The sequence below is a fragment of the Sarcophilus harrisii genome, chromosome 3, assembly GCF_902635505.1.
Source record: "Sarcophilus harrisii chromosome 3, mSarHar1.11, whole genome shotgun sequence".
NCBI lineage: Eukaryota > Metazoa > Chordata > Mammalia > Dasyuromorphia > Dasyuridae > Sarcophilus > Sarcophilus harrisii.
Genome location: NC_045428.1, coordinates 602,257,365 through 602,269,592, shown reverse-complemented (window position 1 = coordinate 602,269,592; position 12,228 = coordinate 602,257,365). Strand labels below are relative to the sequence as shown.

Below are 12,228 nucleotides of genomic sequence, written 5' to 3'. Positions count from 1 at the left end.
CAAGTGAGGGACAAAACCTGGAGAAAAGCCTGAGCTTTCTCACTACTAGACCCTGATCTGAGGCCAAGATTAGGCTTCAGCCTGGACCTATCTTTCACAGACTAGAAGGGAAGGGAATGAGGGGCCATGAGCTTCAATCCCGGGAACTTATCAGATGTATGAGATCAAAGGCTGGGGGAACACCCTCCAGTTTGGAAGTCTCCTTACCCCCCTGACTAGCACCAGCCAGATAGCTAGTCAAACTTCTCATGTACAAAAGACTTAAAGGAAGCTCATGGATCAGGGATAGAAGCTGGGTTTACATTTGGAAGACTCCTCTCCCTGAATTCAAGTCTGGCTTCCATACCATTACTACCCGTTTCAGTTAACTCTGTTGATCTCATTTTCCTCATCTATAAAATGAGCTAGAGAAGAAAATGGCCAAGCACCCCAATATCTTTGTCAAGAAAACTCTAAATGGGGTCCTATCATTGGACATGATTAAAAAACACCTGGACAACCAAAGTGGACTGAGACACACCTAGTTAGGGAGCCATAGTCACAGCAAATGAGAGACAGAGCAGGGACTTGACCTAAATGTCCTGACCTCCAGCCTCCTCCCCATTCCCCCATCCCCCTTATTGCCCTCACAGGATCTCTGCCCAAGCCTTCCCTTTCAGCCCTCCCAGACCTGGTGGTGGAGCCTGGGCAGCATGTGACTCTCCAGTGCAGGAAGCCCCCTCGGTCAGCACTCTGGAGAGTGACATTCACCCTGCTGAAAGTGGGCAGCCCTCAGCCCCTGCAGAGCCAGAGCCCAGCTGGGACCTCTGCTGTCTTCTCTGTCCTATCTGTGAAGGCCCAGGATGCTGGCAACTACACCTGTGTCTACTATGAAATTCCATTCCAGGTGTCTGAGCCCAGTGAGGTCCTAGAAATCTGGGTGACTGGTGAGGGCGTGTTCAAGTTCTCAAGGTGTCAGGCTCACTCACTGGGTCTGTTAGGAATACTTTTTGGGCTCATTTTAGCAGTATGATGTAGAGGCTGGGGCAAGGACAAGGCTTTAGGCAAGGACAAGGTGTCCCTTAGGAAGCAGAAAGTAAAGATGAAAGGATGGACCAGCTCAGGTACTACACTAAGGTAAAAACACAATTCCCAGATAGCACTAAAGAACATCTGATAGTTAACATCTACCCTGTTCAGGGAAACAGAATTAGGAGAGTTAGTGGTCACATTCAATGGAAGCGGGAGATGATTATCAGAGAATTCTTCAGAGACTTTTACAGCTTTGCTCTCTTCTACTCTTCCCTCCACTCCCCCCCCCCAAATTACAGCAGTGGAGGAGGCCTTGAGGACGTCTGTTCTCTATTTGTGTTTCCAGATGCACTCTCCAAACCCTCCCTCTCAGCCTGGCCTGGCCTAGAGGTGGCCTCTGGGACCAATGTGACCTTCATCTGCTGGGGACCCTCATGGACTACTAGATTTGTCATATACAAGGAGGGTGTTGAGAGAATACTACCCAGCATGAAAACCCATGAAGATCAGGTCCAATTCTTCCTGACTCATGTCACCCCTAAGGACTCTGGAAATTATACCTGCAGTTACCAGATTTGCACCAGTAGAAGTACGTGGAAACAACCTAGTAATCCCCTGGAGCTTCTAGTAAGAGGTGAGAAGAACAAATTGGGAAGGTGCTAATAATCATTCCATTCCTCAGTCCCTACAAAGAAATAAAAGCATGCCTTTCGTCTAACCTGGAGATGCAGGGCATCTTTCCCCTGCTACAATTCTGTTTTCCCTTCTATTAGCCTCCCCCTTTCCTTTCTCCTTTCCCCTCCTACTTCCCTATAAGTTGAGTCAAGTTTCTCTTTGAAACCAAATATGCCTCATAATCTCTCTTTGAGCCAAATCTGATGAAAGTAAGATTCACACAATATTCATTCTCCTCTCTTCTTTCTCTCAATTTTAATAGGTCTTCTTTCCTTCTTCATGAGATGTAATTTCCTTCATTTGACTTTTTTTCCCTAGGAGTAGGTGATGAGGGATGAATAGGCTAAGATTTTTTGTAAGTGAGTGGTTAAGTCTTTCCCATCTTTCAAGGATGGTGGATAGAATTGCAAAGGTAATGAGGATATTTATGTTTAAGCAGGGGGCAATTTGCTAGAGGATGGATGCTGGGGTGATTTTTGGTCAGGTTAGAACAATTATCCTGGTTAGGAGTGGGATTCCTTGGGCTATCTTAGGCACTCAAAAGTGAAAAAGGGCAAGGCCTAATTTTATGGAGAGGGCTAGGGGTATGGAGATAGAGGCTCATTGGTCAGATAGTTGGAAGAGTGTTCATTGGTTTATTGAGCATGCATTGTAGATGACAGCGAATATTATTGTTATGGAGGCAGTGGCTTCTGTAAGGAAGTATTTTGTGGCAGCTTCTGTGGTGCAGGGATTGTGTGGAGAAGGTATTCGGGGGATAATTGCTAGGGTATTGATTTCTAAGCCCATTCAGGCTGTAAATCAGTGGTTGCTGAATAAAGTGAAGCATATGGTGATAAAGAGACTTAGTGATAAAATGATGAGTACGTAGGGGGCATTAGTATGGGAAGGGTATGAACCTACATTTTCAGGGTATGGTCCCAATAGCTTATTTAGGTGACCTTATTATGATATGGTGTAAAGGGAGCCCAAAGGGCTTTGAGTCCTTCAGTACAGGTTTGAGTCCTATTGTCCTAGAAATAAGGGGACTTGCACCCCTATTTTTTATCCTATCAAGATAATTCCTTTGTTAGACTATTTCTATATTTGTGGGGGATACATGATAGGACAATAAGTAAGGAGATGAATCATAGACATAGTTCTAGTGTAATTGGTAAGAAGATTTTTCATAGTAGAGTATTAGTCGATCATAACGAAAGCAGGGATAGGAGGCTCAGATTCATAGGAAGGCTATGGTAAGGAGTAATGTTTTTAGTATGAAGGAAATAGTGTTGATGTGGGTGAAGTTGGGGATGAGGGAGGATCCTAGGAATAGGATACTTGTGATGGCATTTATAGCAATGATGTTTGTGTATTCTGCTAGGAAGAATATGGCAAAAGGACCAGCTGTGTATTCTACATTGAAGCTTGATACCAGTTCGAGTTCTTCTTCAGTTAGGTCAAATAGTGCATGGTTAGTTTCTGTTAGTGTAGAGATACATCATATTATGGCAAGGGGTCGTGTTGTAATGATTAGTGATCAGTTTTCTTGGGTTGTTGAAAGTGTTTTTAGGGTAAAGGATCCGTTAATTAGTATGATTGAGAGTAGAATGATGGCTAGTGTTACTTGGTATGAGATTGTTTGTGCAATTGCTCGTAAGGCTCCAATTAGGGCATAATTTGAGTGTGATGCTTGGATTGAGTATTCTGATCGATCAGAGAGTGATACTATGAAGAGAAGTCCTAGGTTAAGGTCTAGAAGTGTGTTGGGTATGGGTAGTGGTGTTCAGATTTTGAGGGCAATGGAGAGAGCTAGAATGGGGCAGGGATAAATATTGAGATGGAAGAGGTTAGGGGATGAAGTGCTTCTTTGGTAAATAGCTTTACAGCACTGGCAAATGGTTGTAGGATGCCATAGGGTCCTATGATGTTGGCCCTTTTGGAATTGCATGTAGCCAAGCACTTTGTGTTCAATGAGTGTAAGGAAGTCTACTACTAGGAGAATGGGGATGATGTAGAGTAGAAGGTTGAGGGTGAACATTTGTTAAGAAGAGGGTTTGAATCTCTGGGGATAAAGGCTTAAGCTTTACACAATTACCAATTCTGCCATCTTAACTGTCCTGTTCTTGGGTAGAGGATGGCCTGTAGGGTGGCAGTGTTTGCATAAATTCGTCCAAACCAACATCCAATGAGTATAAATGATATGATTCCCTCGCCCTCTCAGCTGATGAAAAGTTGGAATCGGTTGTTTGCAGAAATAAGAATGATTGTGGTAAATAGGAATGTGAATAAGTATTTAAAGAAGTGGAGGATGTTAGGGTCTGCATGTATGTATTATGTTGAGAATTCTAGGATAGATCATGTGATGTACAGTGTGATAGGGATGAAGATGGTAGAGAAGTAGTCTAGTTTGAAGCTTAAGATTAGATTGAAGGTATTTATTGAGAATCACTGTCAGTTGGTGATTGTGGCTTCTTGTCCTGTACCCATGAAGAGGGTAAGTGGAATGAAGCTGGTAAAGAAGGTGAGTTTAACTGTGTTTTTACATAGTGTGGGAAAGTTGTTAGTTTTATGTGGGAAGATAATGTTACAGATTAGAGAAAAAGTAAGTATGATGATAGATAGTGAGAGTGAAGAATTTAATAGGTGGTTAATTACTTTTATTTGGAATTGTACCAAAATTTTTGGTTCCTATGACCAATGGATGACTATTACCCTTTAAAAGTAAGAAAGCCATGGGTCTCAGGCATGGGTTTGAGAGTTAGGAGTTCTTATAACTTTCTAGGGCATATAAGAAGGTTTAAAGTTTAGATTCACAATATAATGTTTCTGTTAAACTATATTTGCAGTATGTGGGACCCAGGATGAATGTGGGATTGATGAAAATAATTAGGAGTGGTAGGAGGTGGAATGCTATTAGCATATGTTCTCCAGTGAAGGTTGGTTTGATGGGGTATATGTGGTGGGTAAATTTGCCTCATTGTGAGGTAATTAGTACATGGAGTGAATAAAGGGCTGTAGTTACTGTATTAATTCCTAGGAGGATAATGGAGAAGTTAGATCAGGAGAATGTGGTTATGATTACTATTAGTTCGCCTAGTAGGTTGATGTTAGAGGGTTGACCTAGGTTTGCCAGGCTGGCAAGTAGGCACACAGGGGCATATGAGTGGAAGAATTATTTAGAGGCCTCGGGTTAGGATTAGGGTTCAGCTGTGGATAGATTCATAGTTTATATTGGCCAGGCAGAATAGTATTGAGGAAGTGAGTCCATGGGTGATTATTAGTACTATTGCTCTTATAAAGCTAAGTGGAGATTATATAAGGGTGGCAAATAATATAATATGTGGCTTACAGAGGAGTAGGTGATAATGGATTTCCTTTTCCCCTTCCCCTTCATTTTCCTCTTTTTCACGTACAATCCCATTTTCATCTCTAGTTTCTTTTTCATATCATAATAAGATCTAATAATACTTCACTCTCTAAGTATACCCATAACAAAGATATAGTCTGCAAGAGTTCTTTTGTTTTTACCTTTTTATGATTCTCTTGAGTTCTGTATTTGGAGATCAATTTTTTGCTCAGCTCTGGCCTTTTCATCAGAAATAAATGCAATTTACCTGTATCATTGAATGTCCATCTTCTCCCTGAAAGATAATGTTTAGTTTAGCTGAATAGTTGATTCTTGTCTGCAATCCAAGTTCCTTTGTCTTTCAGAAGATCAGATTCCAGGCCCTTCTCTCTTTTAAGGTGGAAGATGCTAAATTCTGGGTAATCTTCATTATAGCTCCTTATTATTTGAATTGTTTCTTCTTGGCTGCTTACAACATTTTTCCTTGATCTGATAATTCTGAAATTTAGCCATGATATTCCTTGGAGTTTTCATTTTGGGGTCTCTTTCAGGAGGTGATCAATGAATTCTTTCAATGCCTACTTTACCTTTTGGTTCTAGGACATCAGTGTAGTTTTCCTAAAGATTTCCAGAAAGGTCATGTGTAGGCTTTTTTTTCCATCATGGCTTTCAGGAAGTTCAATGATCCTAAGATTGTCACTCTTAGATCTATTTCCCTGATCAGTTATTTTTCCAATAAGGAATTTCACACTTTCTTCTATTTTTTTCATATTTTTTTTGGCTTGGTTTGACTGATTCTTGAAGTCTCATTGAGTCATTCACTTCCATTTGTTCATTTCTAATTTTGAGTGTATTATTTTCTTCAGTTAGCTTTTTTTTAGCTCCTTTTGTATTTGGCCAATTGAATTTTTAAATGAGTTGTTTTGTTCATTGCATTATTTAGCATTTCACAAATTCTGTTTTTCCATGAATTGATTTCTTTTTCATATCTATTTTGTAAGGAGTTATATGCTTTGTCCATTTCATAAAGTCTATTTTTAAGGATTTATTTGCCTTTTCCATTTCATCAAATATATTTTGTAGAGTATTATGTGCTTTTCCCATTTTATCATATCTATTTTTTTTTTGCTGAGGCAATGGGGATTAAGTGACTTGCCCAAGGTCACACAACTAGGAAGTGTTAAACATGTGCGACCAGATTTGAACTCAGATCCTCCTGACTTCAGGCCTGGTGCTCTACTCACTGTGCCACCTAACTGCTCCCTATCACATCTATTTTTAAGAAAATTTTTCAGATAATTTCTGTTTTTTTTCTTTTCCATATCCTCTTACCAAACTCTCATTTTCTTTCACCATTTTATTCTCTCTTTTAAGATACTTTTTGCATTCTTCCAAGACAGCCTTGTGAAATGGGGATCAGCTCATATCACTCTTCAGGGCTTCATCTGGAGCTTTTTTGCCTTTAGGAACCTCAGGTTTGAGGTCTGTTCTTCTCTCTTCATAAAAGCTGTCTGTGGTCAGAGTTCTTATGGTTTTGGGCTCATTTTTAAAGGTTGCCCTCTGGAAATTTGTTATACTCCAAATATTTGTGGGTTCTGTCACTCCCAAACCAGTTCAGAGTTTTAATCTGCTGTTAATTTGATGGAAACTCAGAAGAGGTCAGTTAGAGGAGTATTTACTCTCAGCCATCTTAGCTCTGCCCCCTCCCTGCATCCCAGAGTATGGGTCTCAAGAGACCTTGGCATCCTCCTCAGTTCCAGGCCAATAGTTACCAACTATATGAGCTGAGACAAGGTATTCCCCCTTATTTCCCTTTGACCCACACATATTTATCCTGGTTTCTGTTTATCTCACTCTCAATCTAAGAGATAAATCCTCTCTGAGGAGGAATTGTACCAATGTCTCATGGTACATTGAAATCTCAGTGTATAAGCACTCAGTATTTTCTAGGCAATGGACTAATACCTCTGGATAAAAAGAAATGCAAAAGCCAGACTTATCCCTCAAGAAGGAGATACTCTAATGGAGGAGAGAACATGTAAAAATACATGTGCTTAAAAGATATAAATAGGATGGATGAGTGGTCATTTCAGAGAGGAGATACTAGCATAACTGGGAAAGCCAAAAATGGATCTTAGGCACATTGTGAGGAAGACCAGAAAGGTGAGGGGACAAGGTATGCCAGCTACTGAAAATATACAGATTCAGAAATTGGAGCATAATCTGGGAGCATCCTCCCAGAGATCAGTGAGGATAAATGGGAGAGTTAAAGCAGGACAATAAAATAGTAGAAGAGACCAAAGAGAGGAAAGGAAGAGCTGGTCAAGCGATGTAGATACAAAACAGAGAATTTTCTTTTCAATCCTGGGGGTAGAAGAAAAGCACAAAAGTTTATTGAGTAGGGTAAAGATACAGTCATGGCCCTGTGCTTTGGCAGGTTAATAAAGGGAGCACTAAACATGGGGAGTCACGGAGTAGACAGGTCAGATTCAAAAAGGTTTTTGCTATAATTAGCCACTTGATGATGAGACCTTGAATCAGGGCAGGGTAGTCACAGAGGAGACAAGTGGGCACCTTTGAGAGATGGCAACATGGAAGCAATGGAGATTAGGGTTGTACTAACATTCACAGAATTTATGGGCAATGGAGGAGTTTAGTATTTGTTTTCCTGGAGAAGTCTTCTGAAAGAAGTCTGAACAGAAGATGTGCTGGGAGAACATTTTTCCTAGCTCAGGAACCTGACAGAGTTCACAGTCAGTAGTTATAATGAACCTCTCCACAAGGACATATATTTCACCTCCAACCCTATGCAACAGCTGTTGCCAGATAAAACAAACAGCCTACATAAGTGTGAAGAGAATTAATTCTCAAGGTAAGCTGTCAATAGTCTCTTCAATCTATATCTAGACTGATCTGCCCATGTTCAGCTCCAACTTCATTTTGATAGGATTATTTTCCAGTTGATTTCAGTATGGTTTCTATCACCTTAGACAGAAATTCACACAACTCATTTATCATCTGTTCACATTAACTAATCCTTCCAATCCCTTGAACCCATAGATATCTTCATCTACTGAACCACTTTGGAGCACAGGGCCGTGACTGGGCCACAGAGAAAGCCTTTCTGAAATTGGAAGGTTCATCTCAAAGAAAATATCCATGCTGCTCACATCTGTGAAGGCTCTAAGGCAAATTAGGACCTTTATATATTGCAAGTTTCATGGTTCTCAGAAGTTCAGAATTAGCTCTCCTATTCATGAATGATCACTATGCCTCAGGTGTCTTGCCCAAAGGAGCATGCACCCTCCTGACATTCCCAACAATTTCAACTATCACTACTCAGTCCACTTTTCCTCACCAACTCCACTTGCACAGATTTTGTCCTTCATTTCAGAAGCCATCCCACTCACTCTTCTAATACAAGTCTCCTCTAAGGCCACGCGTTCACCACCCTGTTGACTCCTTGCCAGCCTGCCCACCCTCCAGTTACACTGACCTTTCAGAATCTCTTGACAGATTGACCTATCTCTTCTTTCCCTGTTTCACCACCTGTCCCAGATGTCGTCATTGTATGCTTCTGCACTCCACTGCCCCTCAATCTTAGGGATGACCTTTCCTCTAGAGAAGTAATAAAAGTTGGAGGTATAAAGTTCCAGCTTCCCCAATACACAGGATCAGAGAAAGGGGAAGAAAATACAAGAGTTGAGGAATCTTCCTCATGTGAATGTGGAGGTTAGTAGCAAGAAAGTCATTCTCAGCATTTTTCTCCAGTGTGGTCCTGTCCCAAACCAAACTGTCTTAGAGTTGAGTTCAAGTAAGTTGTGGGGAACTCTCAGCTAACAGGAGGGAAGAATGGAGCAGGCTAGGATCTGAGACATTTCAAAGACTTCTTGAATCAAAAACTTCCATTCTTGCATCAATGACTGCCTCTAACCTTTTCTTCCTCAGATGCCACTCAAAAGGATTATACTGTGGGGGAATCTCATGCGCACTGGCCTGGCCACACTAGTCCTTATAATCCTAGGGTTCATTTTGGGCAAGGAATGGAAGACCTGGAGGAGGACCAAGGGCAGAGTTCCAAAAATTGACTCTAAAGCTTGAACAGCCGGGTCAGGAACCTAGATGCAAAAAAGGAAGGAAGCCTACCTAATGTTTGAGTTTCTGTGGAAATGGTACCTCCTCAAGCATGTGCCCCTGCCTCCTGTCTGGATTACCATTCACCCTCTCTTTTGGCCTCTAGAATCATTAGCTTCCTTTGATCAACTCCTTAGGGGCTAAGTCCTTCCCAAACCCTGGCTGATACTACTACCCCTCCCTCAGTTCTTGACATCTTCCCTCTCTTGAAATGACTATGTAACTTTTGTTAACTTGATATTTGCTCATTATATACATCTTGTAGCTGTATATCTACAGTGTAATCTCTTTGAAATAATGTAATGTCTTTGAAGGAAGGGGTTAAATTTTTCAGCTTTATTTTTGCATCAACAGCTTTAACGTGCTTTGCACATAGTGGATATGATAAGCGTTTGTTGAATGGATGAATCAATAAATGATACAATATGATATAATGAACATTTATTGAGGTCCTAAGTGATAAGCCCTAATGAGGCAACTTGGAAAAATTAAAAAAAAAAAAAAGGCTCTGACCCCTAGGCATTTACAATCTAATGGAGAAGATGATAAGCAAGAGGACCCTGAAGAAGATGGGGAAACGACAGTGTCAGAGAGTACCTGAATCTGAACATTATCAAGATGATGGTGGCAGAAAAATCCTAGCATAGCACCAGGTGGCAAATAAAGAGATGATATGCATTTTCAGCCCTCCATAAAAGGAAGTGATGGGAGGATGTTTTTGCTCCTCCTTCCACTATGAATGAATATATAAGGGAGTGAAAGGCTCTGCACTAGTCCTAACTAGTCCCCTCTGGATTCCATGACTTTCTCTTCTTTTAGTCTCTGATACAACGCCTTGTCCAAGGCTCACTACCCCATCCCTCCCCTGTCCCATATATATCCTGTTCCTGTACCTGCAAAAGTTCAATGAGACTAAAACTTTATTTAGGCCCTATTTTGTTTCTTTTCTAGAGCGCTTTCAAAGTATCTATAGGGAAATGAAGAGGAAGTAAAAATGCAGCCAAAGCTCAAAACATTAGCCATATCCTAGAAGCTCCTAGTGATAAAAGCTCTAATTCTGAGCCTTTATAATAATGAGGATGAACTTGGTGGTGGTGGTGGTGGTAGTGATGGTGATTATGAAAAAGGAGATGATGGTGATAGTGACAATGATAAGGAAGATGATGGTAATGAAGATGATGGCCCAGGATGGTGGCAATTACAGATGTGTCTACTAGAAGAAAATGGCTTTCTACCAAGTGTTTAAGCCCAATGAGATCCTACAGATCTGGATGTAAAGGGAGAGTGGGTTCAAGTACCCAAGGTACAAAGTAGAGGGATGGGAAGTAGGATTTAGAGGCAGCCCAGAAAATCTGTAAGAACATACTTTTCCGGCTCATTGTATCATCATAAAATAGAGATTGGGACAAAAACTGGGTGATGCTTAGGAAGTGAAGAACATAAGTGGAAGGATGGACCAGCTCAGGTACTGCACCAAGCTCAAGGGATAAGAATGCAATGGGAAATAACTTTCCTATACCTAGATAACACTAAAAAAAAAACCTGAGGTTTAATATATACTTCTGTTCAGGGAAACAGACTTTGGGTAATGAATGATCAGAGTCAATGGAAGCAGGTGTTGATAGTCAGGGAGTTCTTCACAGACCTCTCCAGTCTTGTTTCCCATCCACCCATGTCCATAGCAACTGGGGAGGTGATCTTGAGGTCCTCTGGCCTCTATTTGTTTTTCCAGATGTATTCCTCAAGCCTTCCTTCACAGCCTCACTAGCCTAGAGGTGGCCTCAGGAACCAATGTGACCCTCCAGTTCTGGGGACCCTCATGGGCTACTAAGATTGTTCTGTACAAGGGGATAATTGAGAAAATACTACCCAGCATGGAAATGCCCACTTCTTCCTAATTCATATGACTCTCAAGCATTCAGGAAATTATACCTCCATTCATCAGCTTGGCACCAATACATATCCCTGGGAACAACCTAGTGATTTTCTGAGCTTCTAGAAGGAAGTGAAGGAAGACAAAGGGAGGGTGCCAATATAAAGCCATGGCCTTAATCTGGCCAAGAGATAGAGCATAAGGGTCTACAGAGACTTTGGCATTGTCCTCAGTTCTGGGCTAATGGTGACCAAGAATGTGAGCTGAGACATGAGGCATTCCTCTTTTTTCCCTTTTGACCCTCACATCTTTATCCAGTTTTCTGCTTATCTCACTCTGATTCCAAGAGGTAAACCCTGAGCAGGATTTCTATGAAGCTGTTGGATGCACACACACACACACACACACACACTCCTGGTAACCATGACTTCTCAGTCAAGATTTGGAGTCCATGCTTCTTGGGAGGTCTTCTGCAGATATTGATCACTTGATCACTGCATTTTCAGAGTATTTAAGACTTTCAAAGTTGTTTTTCTTTACAATGTTTGTTGTTGTTTTTGCATAACATACTCCTGGAAATGTGTGTGCGTATACTTATGTATGTATGTATAAATCTATATGAACACAAATATATAAATTACATATTTACATGTACATATGCCTTTGATTCTATGAGGAAATATTTGGTAATTTTTTGATATTGAAAAGAGCATATAAATTCATTGGTTTTAATATTTAGTGTTATAGTCTTATAGTTTTGTTCTGTTAGAAAGGCTTAACCATGAGAAGTTTATAAGCAGTAGGAGGCAGTTGAGAGAAGGCAGACATGAAGCCATCAAAACCTTCTTTCAGATCTCACTCCACCACATCTTAGTTCTCCAATTCTAGGCACATGCTTTAGCCTCTCAATGCTCTGTCAATTTTTTTAGACTTTAAATTGCACAGGATTGGCCTAGTACATTAATAGATGGAATTCCTCACCTGGAAGTTCCCTCTCCCAGCAGAATTACAGGCAAAGTCAATATTCAAATGATTAAAGCTTGTCTTTAATTAGTGTTGAAGTCCATTTGTTCTCCTTTGTGTCTTGGTAAAAGAAGTCTCAGTTAATTTATATATTCTATGTTAATTATGAATAAACAGTATTTTATATCTCTTTCTCATGAGCTTTGTTGTTAACGTACAAAAATACTCCAGATTTCTTGGGTTG

General features: G+C 40.7%; 1 protein-coding gene across 1 annotated transcript in view; it reads left to right on the top strand.

Moving 5' to 3' along the window:
* LOC111720215 (leukocyte immunoglobulin-like receptor subfamily A member 6) overlaps window positions 1-12,228 on the top strand; it is a 31,695-nt gene that overhangs the window by 3,775 nt on the left and 15,692 nt on the right. Inside the window, 2 exon segments of the mRNA XM_031961783.1 lie at window positions 633-926; window positions 1,358-1,645. Coding sequence (XP_031817643.1) covers window positions 633-926; window positions 1,358-1,645 — 582 coding nt within the window.